The sequence below is a fragment of the Condylostylus longicornis genome, unplaced genomic scaffold (assembly GCF_029603195.1).
Source record: "Condylostylus longicornis isolate FDR11 unplaced genomic scaffold, ASM2960319v2 ptg000114l, whole genome shotgun sequence".
Lineage (NCBI taxonomy): Eukaryota > Metazoa > Arthropoda > Insecta > Diptera > Dolichopodidae > Condylostylus > Condylostylus longicornis.
In genome coordinates, this window is record NW_026578082.1 from 491,219 (window position 1) to 510,702 (window position 19,484).

The 19,484-nt window shown below is 22.3% G+C and overlaps 2 protein-coding genes across 7 annotated transcripts; one reads left to right on the forward strand and one right to left on the reverse strand.

Moving 5' to 3' along the window:
• Nucleotides 1-259: 259 nt before the first annotated feature.
• LOC129614615 (uncharacterized) lies at nucleotides 260-19,235 on the reverse strand. Of its 3 annotated transcripts, none has more exons than XM_055529330.1 (5): nucleotides 19,101-19,235; nucleotides 3,100-3,680; nucleotides 2,368-3,037; nucleotides 1,330-2,313; nucleotides 260-1,032 (listed from the first exon to the last, which is right to left on the reverse strand). In XM_055529330.1, exons 1-5 carry the CDS (start codon nucleotides 19,141-19,143, stop codon nucleotides 881-883), a joined length of 2,430 nt encoding a protein of 809 aa, XP_055385305.1. In that variant the 5' UTR covers nucleotides 19,144-19,235; the 3' UTR covers nucleotides 260-880. The 3 variants fall into 3 exon arrangements, with proteins under 3 accessions (XP_055385305.1, XP_055385306.1, XP_055385304.1); XM_055529331.1 differs by lacking the exon at nucleotides 19,101-19,235 and adding an exon at nucleotides 5,193-5,332; XM_055529329.1 differs by lacking the exon at nucleotides 19,101-19,235 and adding an exon at nucleotides 4,049-4,633.
• LOC129614617 (probable serine/threonine-protein kinase MARK-A) lies at nucleotides 6,316-9,302 on the forward strand. Of its 4 annotated transcripts, none has more exons than XM_055529334.1 (3): nucleotides 6,316-6,422; nucleotides 6,934-7,711; nucleotides 7,795-9,302. In XM_055529334.1, exon 3 carries the CDS (start codon nucleotides 8,533-8,535, stop codon nucleotides 9,052-9,054), a length of 522 nt encoding a protein of 173 aa, XP_055385309.1. In that variant the 5' UTR covers nucleotides 6,316-6,422; nucleotides 6,934-7,711; nucleotides 7,795-8,532; the 3' UTR covers nucleotides 9,055-9,302. The 4 variants fall into 4 exon arrangements, with proteins under 4 accessions (XP_055385309.1, XP_055385307.1, XP_055385310.1 ...); XM_055529332.1 differs by having other exon boundaries at nucleotides 6,331-6,534; XM_055529335.1 differs by having other exon boundaries at nucleotides 6,331-6,534; nucleotides 7,210-7,711.
• Nucleotides 19,236-19,484: the final 249 nt, after the last annotated feature.

Consider the following 19,484-nt stretch of genomic DNA (forward strand, 5'->3'; position numbering starts at 1 on the left):
GTTTGGCAAATAAATTTTTTTTTAATATAAAACATAACAAAGCAACTCCGATTAAGAATTGTTGTAAAGTATTTTAATAGATGATTGAGAGGAATTATAATAACGAAATTGTTAAATATCAAATAAAAAATGTGCTGCAACAAAAATGACATTTTCCTGCAACAAAAAGATTGAAGAGAAAAAATGAAATGAAAACATTCTAATAGATTTTATTAAAATTTATATATTTATCTCACTTTAGCAATAGTACATTTTATTTATTGTTTTAGTGTTTCTGTTTACATTTTAAAGAAAATATTAGAATGAGACAATGTATATATTTTCAATTACAAACACTTGTTGAATTCACACATATGAATAATGAAGAGGCTGAATGTTTTGCTGAGAGTAGCAATTGAAATATTAACCTAACCATACTGTCAAGGACTTACATATTAAAAGTTATACTAGAAAAAAAATTGTACTATATTTTCAAAATTTCATTCCGTTTTTACAAATTTTCTTTTTCATTGGAAATTATTGGAAAATATGAAACATTTAATTTAGAATTTAGTAATGAGAAAAATACAATTGAAATTGAAACGGATGTACTAAAATTCTTATATGTACGTTCTTACAAAAAAAAATTAGATTGTAAGAATTTCTTTCTCTTCATGCAAACTAAAAAATAACTCAAAATTTTTTATTTACGTATGTATATATATCGCGACACTAACTTTTTTTTATAGAACTATTTTAACTGTCTCATTTACATAAAATTTTTAAAATTTAATATACCTAATCTTAAATGAATGTAATTTGTATCCGAAAAATTAATAACATTAAAGTTTTAAATATGTATATTTTAATTATAGAAAAAATATTTTATTTTCTCCATAAATTAAAATTCGAAATCATCATCTTCCAAAATTTCTTCTTGCATTTCGTCACAATAATCGTCATCAATATCCGAATATTCAACATCAGAATCACTTTCATTATCGTCTACTAACATATATAAACATTTTGCACGCTTTGCTTGTTTACATATACCTAAAAAGCAAATTTAAAATTTTATCAACATTTTTTTCAATTGCAAAACAAAGTTTTCCAAATAGATTTTTGATATTCGTTAGTAAATACAAATAAAATATAGGAAACTAATTAATGACAGTTAATTAGACATTATAAGAACAAAAAAAAATCATGTTCAGTTAGCCAAAAACTTAACTTAAAGTTTATTTAAAATTTAAATTAACTGTAACTGATGGTTTAAACTGGTGTAAAAAGTAATATGAATATCGATAAATAAATATAATTAAATATATATATATATATATATAAACTTACCTTTAATTATAATATCCCGACAATTTGTATTAGCAAAACTATTGCTTACATCATTACTGAAAGTTTCTACATTTTCAAAATTCATATTTGGGGGATCTATTTTCCTGTCTGAGTCTATACTTTTAACTTTTTCCTTCAAAATAATCTCCTTCTTACTTCCTCCTGAAGAAAGAATAATTTTCTTTTGAACTTGTTTGTCCGAGCTCTTCAGTGTCGGTTTTACATTTCTAATTGATGAAGTATCTTTGATTTGCTGATCTTTCAGTACATTTTTAAAGGTAATAATTGGTTGAAATTCTTTTTCTTTACTTTTAACATCTGATTTTAAGGAGTTACTTGGCTTAATATCTTTGAGCTCAATTTTTTTCGATTTAACTTTAGGTGGCGTAATTTCTTCGATTTCCTTTTCTTGACTTGTGGGATTGAGTTTAATAGACGTATTTAATTTAATTTCTTTCGTTTGATATTTAAATGAAGACTTATACGCTGCTACTGGTTTAATTTTAATTTTATTGCTATTAATTTTCGAAACAATTGAACTTGGATGTGATCTTGACTCCGATAACCTTGAATTTTGAATTTTATTAATTTTATAATTATAACCACTACTCGAGTTTTTAAATAACTGTGATGTTTCTGAAACATCTGTAGTCTTATCATCGAATTCTTTAATTCTACTTGGGCTATTATTATTGCTTTCATAAGAACTGCGTGATTTCAAATTTTCATTCGAATTTATTTTCTTGGGTACTAAGCTGTAGCTACCTTCACTTCCAGATTTGTTTTCAAGGACAATCACTTCCTTGTCACTTCTGTCAATTGATTCAGGTTCACTTGCATTCAACGTAGAAAATATTTTAACATCTTCTGGTTCAATTTGTAAAGGATCTTTTTCTTCAAGAGATTTTTTGAAACCAAATTTATTCTCGGTTTGGATTGAATTTTTTTTTTTCAATTCCAATTCAGCTGAATTTTTCTGAACACCTAAAAAAACATTTAAGCATAAAACAGATTTAATAGTTTATGACAGTATTCTACCTTTCTTTTCAATATCAGTTTTTGATTTGGAGCCTTGCTTACTATATATTTCCAACTTTATTACTTTCCCCGTTCCTAAATTAATGATTTTGTGACCTATGACGTGACGAACTCCATCTTGAGTTGACGAAAAAATGATTTCTCTTTTAGTATTTTCTAATTCCACTTCAGGTGAAGACACTTTAAGAGGTTCTTCTTTTAACTTTGTAGCAGTTTCTTTTATTTTGTCTAATTTATTTAACTTGGTTGAATCTATGTCATCTCGTTTTCTAACTGGCTCCACAACCGCTTTTTGTTTTAATTGTTCCACTTGAATTTTTTTTCCAATTAGCTCTGGTTCAACCTTTTTTCGGATTTCATCTGTACCAACTTTTGGTTGAATTTCTTGTTTATCAAATTTTTTACGAATTGGCTCTACATCTTTCTTTTTTTTGGTAGGCTTCACACTAGCTTTTTTTCGAATTGGCTCTACATCCACATCTTTATTTATATCTTCCTCGTCATTTTTGTAACTCTTTTCTTTCTTAATAACATCCTTGTTTTCAGTATTTTCAGCTCTTGGCCTTTTTTTAATAATAAAAGCAGCTTTATCTTTTCCTAAAATTAATCCTTCTTTCATTAAATATTCAGGTAAAACTCTTCTTCGTGCATTTATAAACCAATTTGAAATCTAGAAAAATTTGTTTTGCAAAATTGATAAATTTACTAAAACAAAAAATTATATATGTATACTTGAAGGAGGGACAGTCCCGTTTCCTCTGCTAATTGCATTTTATCATCTTCAGTGGGATATGCATAATAACGATGTTTATATATCCAATTTTTAAGAACTGCTACTGAACCTTTATTTAAATTCTTTCTTTCACGTCGATGACCTGGTGCACGATTGCTGCTTCCAAATTGAAATGGCTTCACATGTTTTGAAAAATCATGTTCAATCAATAATCCATCATCTGTATTTTCCCTCGGTAAAATTTTTTTTCTTCCTTTAATAGCCTTATCTTTTTTAATTCTCTTTTTCAATATTGCCTTATTTGCAGCCTTTGAACTCTCCAAATTTTTATTTTTAGTATCGTCATCACTTGGCGAATCGATGAAAAGAGAAGAAGTTAAAGCCACAGTTTCCTCATCATCCGCATCTGCATCCATTTCGTCATTAACGGATTTTTTATGCTGCGTTTCATATTCCGGAGAATTTTCAAATTTACTGGCTTCTGTACTGGCGCTAACAATATCTGGGCCATCATGAATGGGTTCGTTTACTATCTTTACAGGACTGTCATTGCGAAAATGTTTGCGTTTTAGAAAATTCTCTAAAATTAAAATTACATTATTAGTATTTTATAAATAAGGTCTTAATTGTATGATAATTATAAAAACAAAAAAATGTAGAAATAACCATATCTGATTAAAAAATTATTATAAAGCAATTAGCATTATTTGCTATCAATGTCATATTGGCATTTTGTTAATACAACATTGCACCTAGTAAACTCAATTTCCTTTATTACTGCATATGTATGTAAGTATTATTGATGATTTATTGGAAACTACTGTGATCGCACACATAATTGTAATATCAGAATTGATTAAAAACCTAACAGTGGATTTGTAAAAGAAAATTTGTAAAAAGAGAATACATTCTTTCCTATATTTAAATCTATATATATAACCAGTATACCTTGCGAGTTCTTTGCTAGATGTTTTGACTTTGCAATTGATTCCGGTAAGTTTTCAGTTGGTATAGCTTTCTTTGAAAGACGCACATATTTTTTGCCTTGTTTATCGTCTTTTTTTAATACACGAATCAGATATTTATCAACAAAATGTTCATTGCAAATTATAAAGTTGTTAGGAAAATCTTTTCTGATTTTTAAAGCGCGCATCCATTCTCTTTTTTTGCTTTTGTTGTTTAAAATTTCCCGAGGTATCTTATGCATAGTTATAGTGCCGCCTTTATAGTTGTTGCATTGTGGAACTCCACATTGTAATTTATTTTTATTCATTTTATTTTTTATTTATTTTATAAATGAAATTCTTAATAAAAATTAAATAACAAAATTTATATTATCCATAAGTATAAACAAATTAATACATTTAAAATATGACAATAATATTATGTTGTTTTATTTGGTAATGACCGCCATCAACAAACTGTCAAAGCAACGCTATTGTTGATATGCTTTCAAATCGCCCTTTAGAGTTCTTCCCTTTGATTTGTCAAAAAAAAAATATAATTTTCTAATTGGAATTTAGACATTTCTGCCACTAAAAATATAAGTAAATATCATTGCTGACTCCGCAATCGCATATACAGAGTACATAGAAACACCTCTAAAGCATATCGAATAAATATAAAATATATATAATAAATTTTTGCTATGTTAATTCTAATAACATAACTTTTTTTGGAGAACGAGCGTGATTTTATTTAAGATTTTTATAGCTAATTAAAAAATATATTCAATGACATTTCTAACAAATTAAATTACAATAAAACAATATTTTGGATGAACATGTTCATAAAGTCCCGATGTTGCAAAAAGAAATTACACGATTTTCTTTTAAAGTTGATTGTTATTTTTAATTTCTATTTTGTTTAATCGTGAATGGAAAATATGAGAATATGGATGAAAAATACATTTTGATGACATTTGATTTTATTGAAATGAACGCAGAAACAATATACGCCACTGCTTTTTGTTACCATTACTCAAAAGTATAATACCTACGCTTATCTTGTAGTTTTTTTAAAGTATATTTTTTTTCGTATTATACTGCTTTTATTTTTTTTGAAAATTAAATTGCATAGCTCTTTAGCTTACCCATGTAGGTGCTACCAAATTTTTTTGACATTGTACTAACTATTATAGTTTTAACGTTATAAAATTAAATTGCAAATTCTTAATTGTTTATAAACTTGCTGGTTTATAATTTTACATTAAATTGTAAATCATTATCTTTTTTATGCGAACTATGGACAACATTAGAACAAAAATTTACTTTGACATATAAAATATCAAACAGATGCTTTTGACAGCATAAGTTTTGACATAATTATTATGAACATGACTTATTTTTAAAATGAGTATATATTTGCGAAAAAGTATGAATGTACTTTGAAACATGAATGGCAATGTAAAATACTAATACACATTTAACTTCAAATTTTTAAGTCAAAGCGAAAAATCTTTACTTTTGAGATTTTATTATATTAAACTCTAAGAATTTAAATAAGTATTTTTTTGTTAGACAACAAAAATTTCAATAAAAAATCTTTTCGTTAGAAAAATTATTTTTATATTTGAACACTTTTAGCGCATATATACTTCACTTGAGTTCAAATAGCTACTTATACACAACGTCAAAGCTTAACACTGTAACGGCTTAACACCGATTCATTCAAAAAACGAAGTTTGTGTGGTATTCCTGACAGCAGTAGTGTTTTTGAACATCTCTTAACGTATAAGTCAATATGTATGTATAATCAATGACAATAGACAATAACGAATAATAGACACTTAATTATTTGTAAGCAATGCCTTTTCTAGTCTAGTTTCTAGCCTATCTATGTTACAACAAAGTATTTTTCCTAGTTTTTCAAGTGACAACAAAAAATATTGATTATACTTATTTTCATTTCACACGTTTAAAATTTTGTTTTCGAAAAATATCATTTTTAATTGGAAATTCTGTGATACATTAATTTATTTTTTAGAGTATTTCCAGAAAATAGAAACTTCATTTTCGAAAAATTTTACCAACATTCAAAATCTCCATTATATTCTTACTTTTTAGCATTATGTACATGATCAAGAATTTATTGTCAAAAAAATATAAATGAATACGGAAACACCTATAAACTATATTTCTTTTTAACATATTGACATTTCATTAATTACCCTGTATTATATGTCAATAATGGTTATTGTAAACACTTGCGCAAAAAAAAAAGATAAAACAGCAAGGGAAGAAGCTAAATTGTCAAATTATAAATGTAAAAAAATGAGGAGTAGATATTTTATCCATCATATTATACGTAGCAAAAGTCAAAAGTAGATATATTTTTAGTTTTATATTGTATTTTAGAAAAAAAAAATTAAAAGAGGAGAAGAATATATTGTGTAGTAACTAACAAAAATAATAAAAAATTTAAACTCAAAAAAAGTGATAAAAAAAATATTTTAAAATAATTAGGAATTAGTTAATAAAATTTTTTCTCTTTTTGAATTTAAATATAAAATTAAAAAAAAAGTTTAAAATAACACATTAAATTTAATTACCTTTCTTCATCCACAAGAAAAAAATTTTTTTGGATGAGATCATAGCGAAGAGAAAAAAAAATTTTTTTTTCCTAGAGTTGTATTGTTGCATATATATAAAAATTTATTAATACATACATACATTCATATATCGTAAATAGAAAAATATATACAAATTATTGTATATATTTACAATTAGAAAGAAAATAGAAAAAATAAAATACATCACGTAAAAATTATTTTAAAAATATTTTTTATATTAAATACATTTATTTTTTTCTTTCTTATTATTTTTTTCCCACAGTTGTGATGTTTATTATATAGATTGATCCCATATATTTACAATTATAAATTTTTATTTAATCGTGTATTTTTATTAAATTTTTTATTTTTAATTGAAAAAAAAAATTAAAAAGAAAAAGGTGAAAGTATATAATTACATGTTTTCATATACACATACCCACTTATATACAATACAAGTAGTACAGTACAGATATTTTTAATTTTAATTCGATATTAAATAAGTTACCTACCAAATTATTATTAAATTATAATTAAAATATATAAAAAAAATATTTAGAAAAGTTTATAATATAAAAGTACATAAAAATAAATAATAATATTAATAAAAAATAATGATATGAACATATACGAACACACCCAATATCAACACAAATAAAATTCTCAATTTTGACAACCCAGTGCCTGCTTATAATAATATATGGGTGATGTAATTTTATGGAGAGTGTTAATTATATATTTAGTAGATACAAACAACAAATAAATAAATAAATAAATTCTACTATAATTGTATTTAAAAAACTATAAGTATATTGTAATCTAAATTACTGGTGAACGAATGAAGAACAGTAGTAGTAGAACTAAAGAAAAAAAGAATAACGAATATCGAAAAAAAAAGATAAGCAAAAGCAAAAAAGAAAATAACACATAAATGTGTACAAGTATAAAGAATAAACTTTCATTGATAATAGAAAAAAAAAATTATATTGTTCTGAATTAAATTAAATACAATACACCTAAAATTGGAAAGAAAGTTTCGCTTTAATTTATTATATACATAGGTATGTACAAATTTTAATATATAAGTACATAATATATAAAAATAAAACAAAATAAAATGTTATTCAATTTTTAATTAAACTAGAGAGGAAGTTCATATATCGTGCTGATTTGTCATCTCTATATAAATTGTGTACATGCGATTTCTACCTATATATCTACTTACAAACAAAACAAAACAATATTGTTTACCACTTGAAAAGCAACACTATAACAGTGAGTGTGTATAAAAGAACATATAAAATAATAATATTTTATTATTATATATACTTGACTATATAGAAAGGCTCTCTACCCTACTTTGGAAACAACAAAAAAAAAAATTGGAATAAACATACCATATACATATGTATAACAGAAAAATATAATTATAACGATAATATTATAAAAACATTGCATTTAATAATATATAATAAAAAAAAAAAAACAAAACAAAAATAAAAGAAAATTATTTATACTTTATATTTAAATTTCAATTAAAATTTATTTTTAAAAATTTGAAAGAAATTATACTAAAACTTCAAAAAAAAAAAAAAGAATCCTTATAATCATAGAAAAAAAAAATTTTATTATAAATTTATAAATGTTATTTTTTAAAAACATTCTGTGACAAATTTATACATTTCTAACTTCGACAAATCTACACCCAACGAAAACAAAGTACATACACACACATCTCTTATTAAATTAAACAAGTTATTTTTTGAAAAAAAAAAAGCAACAATATATTTATAAAATAATAATATCGAAACGTAAAATTTAAAATATATAAATTAAGTATTAAATTTAATATAAAAAAAAATTTAAAAAAATAAAAAAAAATATGGAAGCCGTACAACAGCAACAACAACAACAACAACAACATCATCATCATCATGTTTTAAATACTCAAACAAGTACCGAATCTGGTTGGGATAATCCATTTCGACCAGAAGGTGATCTATCAAGAGAAGCTGATGAAATTGTTAATCTTATTAGAGATGGTAAACCAATTACACCAACTGGTGATTATAATCATACTATTATAAATGGTACTGTTGAAAAAAAAGAAATTACTCAAATTTCATCATCTGCTAAACCCGGTTCTAAAGATATTCAAATAAAAGAGCAACATATAACAACACAACAGCAACAATCTGCACAAAATGGTAAAAAATCTACAACAACTACAACAACAATAACAACTTCAACAAAAACAACTAATAATGATAAAACTAATAATGATAAAACATCAGCTACAACAACAAAAGTATCAAATACTACGGTACCAGGACCGGCATCAGCAAGTTATGTTGTTATTGAAGAGAAAAAGAATAAAAAATGTAATTGTTGTACAATTCAATAGATTAATATACAAATATATATTTATATAATATATATATATATATATATATATATATATATATATATATATATTAATGAAAATATACATAAAAAAGTAAGTAATTTATTATTAATTTTGTATTTATACATATTAAAATAATTATTAATAATATAAATTATATTTAATATTACATAAATAATCATACTTATAATGATAATATTACTATAGATATATTAAAAACTTATATGTACTTATAAAATATATGAGTGAAAAACAATAAAAGAAAAAATAAATTGTAATATATTTAATCTGTTGTTTCTTTTATGTATAAGTACATATAAGTATTTTTTTTTTTATATATATTTTTTATTTAAATATTTATTTTAAATGTTTCAAATCAAGATAAATCTTTCAATTTTATGTATATCTATATTATATTTATAAATATTTATAATGTTTTTATTAAATATTTACTGTTATATATTATTAAATAAATTTTTGAGAAATAGAACTAAAAATATTGAAAAATAATATATTGTTAAAATATTATTATTGTTGCTAGAAAAAAAAAAAATGTGAAATAAGCATACTTAGTATATTGAGATCATGCAATAATCATTTCGGTGGTGTTTTTTTCCACTAAAATATTTTATAAGTGTAATTTGGTATATTTTTGTTTTCTAAATCAAGTTGCATATTTTTTACATATTTTAGAAAATTCTATTTTATTTATTTATATAAAATCAATTTATACAAAATAGTCTTTGCTTGAAGAAACCTTGCTAATGGGCAAAGAAACATCTTATCCTTCTAGGGTCATCTTTGATATTTTCCGCTAATGCTTTAGCACTTTCTGTTAGGTTACCCTTTCGCTTGTGAGTTACCACTATCGGAAACTCTCTATGTGAGGAGGAGCTCCCCGTGGGCATTCTTTAAAAACATTCATTTGTATTTTTCTGTATCACAGATATGTTAAAAATTTTGCTATTTATTAAAGAAGGTATATATAATTCGGCAATTTCAAATTTATTATTATAAATATAAAGAATTATTTTTTTAGAAAACTATACCAATAACTTCAAAACCTATATATATTTTGAAATTAACCATTTATTATCTTAGAATATTCGTAGTAAAGGCACAATTTATTATTTTAATTTTATTTAATTAAAATTAATTAAGAATAATTGAGTCGGAAAAAAAAAATGCAAAAATTTCTCTGAACAAAAACGTAATAATTAAGTATATGAAAATTGTAACTATTTTTCATATTTGTTAATATTCAAATTTTTAAAGATCGTCTTTTTATGAAATATTCAAAGCATAATAATTAATTTACAATTATTTTCAAAAGTACAGTTTACGTTCTACATTCGTTCAGTTCGTACAGTTACGTTCTAAATAATAGAACATATTAAATTTTAGTCCCCAAAAAATATTACTAATAAATTTGAATTCTTTACTTAATCAACTACCTATTTAATTTCAAAATAGAATGCAACACCAGAATATTAATATTTAATAGAAATATCTAACGTACATACATACATACTTTAAAAAAAAATATATAAAAAATAATATTACCATTACTTTATATTGAATGTTGACATTAAAAAAATTCAATTAATTTAAAACAATGTAAGTATATATATATATAAAAAAATATCATATTCAATTTGTTCACTGATATCAATTATAATAATTGATTTTCACTTAACTCAATTTACTACCAACAATATAAAAAAATTGGGCTAATTTCAACTTAACAGTTTATTTATACTCAATCATATATTCAATATATATATATATATATATATATATATATATATATATATATATATATATATATATATATATATATATATATATATAATATATAAATGCAATATAAATTCTATTCACGTAATAATGTAAGTAGAATGCACAATAATTTCCTCGACTATTACATCATCTAGAAAAAGCAGATAAAATTCACCATTGATCATTAGTTTCGAGTATGACATGACATTCTAAATTATATTTTTATACATGTAATTATGTATTTTATTTTATTGCCATAATTATATTTATATATACATATACGATTCTAATTAATTGTTTACATTTTCATATTTTACCAAAAAAAATTGCATTTAATTAATTTATCTGCATGATGTTTATGTTAAAATAAGAATAATTAGAAAAATTGAAATTTTCGTGAAAATTAATTTAAATTTAATTGTATATATTTTTGATAAACAATTGTTATATATGCATATAAGTTCATACTCATAAATTATATTTTAATATTTAGATCATGAGTTTAACATTTATAATTTATTTAAATAATATTTTGAAAAGAGAATAATGAAAAAGTTTAAAAGTAATGTGCATTTATTAAGCTTTCTCTTTTTTGATTTTAATGGTCAGCAGTGAGTTATAAAGTGAAAAATTGAATGTTACGTCCATGACATCGAGAAAATTAATTAAGAATACATTTGATATACATTTATTATCTATAAAAATTAGATTTTATTAGCGATTTATTGATAAAATTTTGATACAGATTGAATTTTTATTATTAACAATTCTTTATCTTCAGAAATAAAGTTGCATACAGTGTTATTGAAAATTAATTGCTGCCACTTCAGATATCTTCTTTTCCTTGACGTAAAAAATTTTTTGGTTTTTCTTAGAACTCTCAGTTCAGCACTGAGCTTTCATAAATACCTCCTTTGTAAAAGTAAAATGCACTGTTATAAATTGATACTCAGGCTTTGTTTCAACTAATAAACGATAAAGTAATTTTAATTAAATGAAAATGACATTAAAAATTGAAATGTAAAAATAATTTAAAACTTAAAATTATTCATTTGGAATATGCCGAATTAAAAATATTTAATATTTGTACTAAATAAAAAAAAAAAATTGTCTACATTTATGTAAGAAATGAATAGAAAATTAATGCTTTTATTGCACCATTTTTTTTTTTGAATTAATGTTTTATTTTCTCAAATTTTCGCAATAAGAGTTATGGTAAAATTAAATTGTTATCAACAAACTCTAACTGTCTATATGACTATTAATATTAAATTTTTTTTAGAAACATTAAACAATGTCAATTTATACAATATGACAGTGAATCAATTTTTGTCTGATCTCTGAAATAAATTTTTCATTTACCATAATTCTGTAAATCTAATAATATTTAACAGTTTTAATATAATAAAATATTTAATACAATAAATAATATTTATAATATATTACATATTATATGTATTGTACATATACTTATTATACAATATATAAAATTAAAACTGCACATTTTATGTTAAAATCAATTAAATGGAAATTTATTATACTTATTTTAATTGCAAAATAAATTTTATACATAATTTATATTTATATTTATAAAAACAAAATTACGAGAAAAAAATTTTTATAATTTATTATTTAAAATTCGAATTTTTTTTTATATACATACATATATCGTAAAAGTTACATATACACACACTTATTCAAAATAGTTAAAGAAATTCTTTTATACTTTAGCATTTTTCCTTTTTTTTTTTTTTTACAAAATCACACAAAAATTAATAATACTTTTTTTTTATATATATTTTTAATTATTTAAATTAATATTACGAATTAAAATTAAAAAACAAAGAAAACCGAAAAAATTAAAATATTATATAGGATTATTAAGTATGGAATAGTAAAATAAATATTTTAAAAATATTAAAAAAATAAATAAAATATAATTAAAGTATATATATATAAAAGCATTCTTCGAATAGCACGATTAAAAATGGGATCTGTGTTATTCAATAACTATACATATATATTTTTAATAAATAAGTAGATTATTATTATCGTAAAAAATAATTGATTACAAAAAAAAAAACAAAAAATAAATAAAATTTTGAATTAAAACAATTAAAAAAAAAATGTTTGTAAATTTTATAATTCAATTATGTAATATTAAAAGGCAAATATTTTGCTATATCTTGCTAAATAATTCGAGTCTCGATTTATTACCTATACCTATTCGAGAATTGTTGCACTATATTTAATCAATTTTTATCGCTTCATATGCAATTAAATGAAATGAGGCTAATTCTAAATATGGAATTATTAAAGTGATTGTAATAAATATCGTAAAAAGTTCGATATTATTATTGTAAACACAAAATCAATTATACAAATACAAATGGTTTGTGTCTATAATAAAGTCTTAGAAACTTATGATAAATATAATTATTACTTTGTAATTTGATACTTAGAATTTAGCCCCAATGTATCGTGCTAATTAAAGGATGCTTTTATTTTATTAATAAAAATATTATATAATGTATGCATGTTATAACATTATAATTATATACTTGTTATATTATATTACATTCAACTGTAAAACTACTTATATTTATTAAAACCAAAATGAATTAATAAAAAAAATATAAATTAATATTTGTACACTTATATATATACGTATATATACATATATATATATAATATATATATAATAGTCTTTAAAATGAATTGCGTTTTTAGAAAAAATATTAACAAGAGAATATTATTATCTCGCAAAAAAAAAAAATCTTTATTATTTAAATAATGGATAAGTTAAAAAATATATATATACATATATATATATACTATGAAAAATGTAAAAAAAAAAAATTGCAATGTTTAAACAGTGAATACAAAATAAAAAAAAAAAATAAATTATATTTAATAAATAAATGTTTCTTTTTTTCTTTCTCTTTTAATTTAAAAGCAAACAAAAACAAAAATCTTTTTTTCTTTTCTTTTTTATTCAAAAACTCAGCAAAAAAATATTTAAGTAATTTTTTGATGTTCGTAACAACAATATTTATCTTATATATATATATATATACAAAAAAATATTTGCCTCAAACTAATTTAAAAATATTAAACAAATGAAAAAACAAAAAATTTCAATAAAAAAAATTATTAGTTTTTCTAGAAAACAACAACAACAACCACAAAAGAAAAAAAATTAAAGAAATTAAAAACAAACAAAAAAAAACCAATAATATCACGAAACAAAAAAAGAAAATTATAATTAAATAATGCGCCAGTATTAGTTAAAGTTCAGAAAAATTATATAAAATTAAACAAAAAAAAAAAAAAATAAAAATTAAAAAAAATTTACAAAAAAAAAAAAATGTTTAAAAAGAAGGAAAAAATTAGTTGTATAATTATGGTCGCACTTAAAATTTTGCATGCTTATGGGCGTATTAAATGGTAATAATTTTTTTGTAAGAATTTTATATGTGTAAAAAAGCAAAAAAAAAAAAAAAAAACAAAAAAAAAAATTAAAATTGCGTTTTTTTTTTCTTAATTTTTTTTTTTTTTTTTTTCATTTTTCTTTGGATGATAAATAATAAAAATAAATTTGATTACTAAAAACATAAAAAAAAAAAATGTTTTTTTAACTTTTTATTAAAATACGATATATTTATTTACGATATTATAGAACGTATTTTCTATATTGTACAGAAATTTTCGAATTAATCAAAATAAAACTTCGGACTTTGTAAAAAGACAATTGCCAGATTGCAGCTGTTCTGAGACTCCAAAAGTAAAAGTAATCCAAATTAATATTAATAAAATTTTGACATTGTATAAATAATCAGGTGTAGGGAAACTTTAGAGGCCATATTTAAAATGGGAATAATAAAGGGGGGCCGCATGAGTTTCAATACAATATTAATTGAAATAAAGTTTTTCTTTATTTTAATGAAATATTGGCAGCAAAGAAAAAAAATTATCATTTTACTTGTCTTATCGGTAGCAATGGCACACGAGAGCGAATTGAACGAGCAACAAGCAATAAAAAAAGAAGAATATACATGCCACTCTTATTACAGTATTTTTATATTATGTAATTCATATTTAAAATTTTTGTATAATATTTATTTGTATACTAAAATGTATACAAATAGTAAGAAGATAAAAAAAACCAAAAAAATTAGAATAATCGAACAATATAAATATAATTTAAATAAATTTTACCTTGAAAGGCAAGGTCGCGAAAGCCGAAAAGACGGTAAGTTCCCGGTGGGAACCTCTGGTAATATATGCATTCATTATGAATTCAATTATGTGAGTGAACAATTAAAATATTACATATATAAAAAATTTTATTATTTTATTATATTATTACATATATAAAAGTATATAAATAAATGCAAGTTTTTCTTCAGTATGTTTTTAAATAATTAAAGATTTTACAAAATTTAAAAAAATAAATCAGATTTTCACTATTTTTTCAATTAATGGATAAATTGAATCTATGAATTAATATTTTTTTTAATAATTTTAATGTAATTATTTTGAAATTGATAATTTGTTAGTTGGACCTTTTCAATTTTGAGAACGTTATTTATTGGCGAGTGTTTTATAAATTAAAATATAAAAATTGTCCAATCATTTAATTAGGCAACGATAACATTATGTAATTAATATACATCAGAATTATGTCTTAATTTTTATGTCGAAAATTAAGAAATTGTTGTATTCAATAATTAAGGCAATACAAATAAAACTAAACGAAATTTTTATTAAACTACAAAATTAGCACTGATAAAATTTCAAAAATCCGAATCTTAGTTTCCGAAGCGAAAAATGTTAACCTTAAATGTATGTACTTATATATAAATTTCGACTTTACTTCTTTCTTGATTATTTGACAGTTTATTTTATTTTATTATAACTATTTAACAGTTTATTAGTAACAGGTTTTATAAACGTCATAACAATTTGTTCAAATTAATGAAGAAAGCACAGTGGCAATACCTATACGTTCATATTATTAATTAATCCTATAGTTTAAATATTTAAAAAATTCGAGTTGGTTTTAAAATAAAAATATTTAAATTAAAAATAAAATATCGTATAGAAAGACATTGTTTCTGAAAATATAAAATGATTAAAATAAATTTTCAAGGTAAGTATATAGCATTATCATCCTTATTCGTATTTTTATAAATGTTATTTTCATATATCAAGTAAGTATTCTGGGTGCTATTAAAATTTTTTATAAACTACATTATATATGAACGTGATACATAAAATGTACTCGTATTATACATACTTGTATATTTAAGTAGTGAAAATTTATTATATAAATAAAATTGTATATACATATATAAGAGAGTATATAAGAGTATGGATAATAATAATGTTGATAATTACATTGTTTAATTATGTATGTAGACAAAACAAAAAAAAAAATTGACCCATCAAAGCTAAATATTTTATGGTACAAGGTTGTAATGCAAATTATCTTGATATATATAATATGGTGTGTCCTCAAATATACTTATTATTTAGTGCGTGGATATGATTTTAAAATTGTGTAATAATATGTATTAAGTTATGTTAAGCTCCAGTTAATATTATGTATAGCTATCTTTAATGCTATATGGCTATATGAGTATACATATATGGCAGTACTTCTGTAAAGTGTGAAAGTCAAACACGCTCATTTGCAACACTTACTATATAACAAGCAAACCTCCTAAATGCACATTGTATTTTTTGCCCGCATATAATTTTTTTAGTCTAATAGAAAATTGATAAAACTGTACAATACAATGCACAAAAAAATTTGACTGATAGGATTAGCATGTAAGCGTATTTAACTGCGTATATGACTTTTTAATTTTGTTCAAAAATCTGTTTAAAATGAAGTCATTTTGAAATTTTCTCTTCGACTGTGCTGCGGGTTGTTGTAACCAATAAAAATACCCTGCATCTTACTGAGGTAAAATGTAATTGAAGAAATTTAAAAAAAAAATTTTAAAACCATTCAATCAACAGCAAACAATTTTATTTAAAAAAAAGAATTTTGAAAATACAGTAAAAATACTGTGGTTGAACAAAATACAATCGAAATCGATCAGAAAACTGACGTCATATTTAAATAATGTGGCTTTTCTAAATCAAGTCAAAATAGTTTTTTTGAATTTTTTTTATTTTAAAAAACTGGATCAAATATCACGCAATCTATGTACATACACATACACACATACACACACAGAGTGAAAACATATTTGAAAGTTTATCATTTTATTTTTTTTTTTTTCATTACCATTATCAATTTTTGTTTTAATTGATAATGACTTTTTATACATTGTATGATTGTATTAAATACATAACTTAATTGACTTAATTGAGTTGATATTCAAAAATAAAAAAAAGGAATAAAATAAAAGAACTTTCGAAAAATTTAAAATATGTATGTATGATATTCATTGGTAATAATTGAGAAAAATGTAGGCAGACTATATAATGCTTTAAATCTCATCTAAATATTATTCAGAATTTTTGAAAATGAAATTAAGAATTTTCACTAAAATTTAAATGACCTTCACAAACTTCCAACATTCTATTATATATACATATATGTATGTATGCAGAAACATTAAAAATGAAAAGCTCATAATAATCAAAAAATATTATAATTTTAATTTCATTAGAAAGAAAATTTTATTAAATAAATAAATCTACTTATAAATAACAGAAGAATGCTTTCGTTAATTTATAAATATTGTGAATTTAAAATTTAACATACCTTGTGAAGCTAGTAGTTGCTAAATCAATGTTAACGGTTAAGGTTGGTTGACTTTTAAGCAAATTGACTCAATAGATTGGACAAAAACAATTTGAAAGAAACGAAATTAAAATCTTCCTAAAATAATAAATGCCTCAAGGACGTTAACAACATAAAATGCCCCTTCGCGAAACAAAAATTAAAAATAAATGGTTCAGTTAAATTTTAATTCCTGCTAATCAGTTGGTTTTTTATTCGATTCTCTTATAAAGCTAAGAATGGTTAGTTTTGTATTTACAGTTCGAACTTGTTACAGAAGTTGTAGCACGTGCTTACTACTTTCCGTCAAAAAAGAGTTTACTTTAATTTGTTGCTCTGTAAGTTTTGTCACAGAATTTGCAAAAAAAAAAAAGTTAATACCACTTTAGTGCAACTGCTTGTTTATCAATATTTCGCTTGTTCGTTTTGTCATTCTTTATTTGTAACATTTCATTGGCAGAACTGTTCATGAAGTATGCAAGCATGACCTACTATCCAACTTCAACCGTACTTGAAGCCCATTCTATGTCCATATAAACGTTACTTGACTTCAAGCCGGCTTCACTCATGTCGATCAAAAAATTTTGCTTGATAGTAAACACGCAGCTTCAGTTTTGAGATGCATTCAAGTAAAGCCCTTAGGCTGCCGCATATAACTAGATAATTATTGTTACGCTGCTAATAAAACGACATATGAATAAAAAAAAATGCCGTATTGAAAATTTGATACACTTACATACAAATGTAGTAAAAGATGTTAGATAAATCATTTAAGAAAAAATAATAAGCTTTGAAACTAGTTTTAAAAAAACGTAATCAAATCTAATAACTTGTGCAGGTATTCCTTTGGCAACGTCAAAGTAAAGCACTTCGAAAAAAAATTTTCTAATTTTGAAATAAAAGAAAACGTCAAAAAAGAAAAGGAAAACAATAACTACAAATGTTTTTTATACAAAAATATCAACAAAATCAATTTTTAAAGCTTTTATTGTGCTAATATATAAATTTTACATCACCTTTTTGAAGCACAAAATGACATTTCCGAAAACCTTCTTACTTAAATTGAAGTTGATTCAATTTTTGAAAGAGAGATAAAAAGCTGCATAGAAAATATGGAAAATAAAGAGAAATTCAAATTTTCATATAAAATTTATGTGCACGCATTACTTCGGCGCAGGTAAGACAAACTAATGAATTCATCTTAATGCAAAGATGTAATGTAGCTTCATGTTTGATGTAGATAGTTACATGCTTTCCTATTAAAATACCTTTCTTTTGTACACAACAACTATGCTATTATGAACTACATACAACATTTAAGCTGATTGTCAAAATTAAATTTTGTTTTTTAAATCAATAAACTTAATTCATTATTGGTTTAATTTAAATTAGATTATAATTAGTGATAACAACAATTATTTTTTTTCTAAAAGTGTAGTAAAAACAAAGTTTAGTTATCTGTACTTACGTGATACGCGAAATCTGTTTCCTCTTTTTTTATAAAATTCCATAATTATTATTGACAACAAAAGTATATTATGTTAGTTGTAAATCGTTTTCGATTGAAATTGATGTAACAACGTAGACAATAAATCAAATTTTTTTCTATTTAAATATGTCAATGCGTTTGGTTTATGATATCTTCCACTACATTGATATAAGAAAAAAATAAACAAAATTTTTGACATATAAAATTTTTACATCAATTTGCAAATATCACACCACAAATAGTAGTTAACTAATTATAAATATCTGAATTTTATTAATATTTTACCTTTTTTCTTTGATTTAAAATTACTTTTTTGTTAATTTATTATTATATTACTGAATAATACACAAATATTTAAAAAAT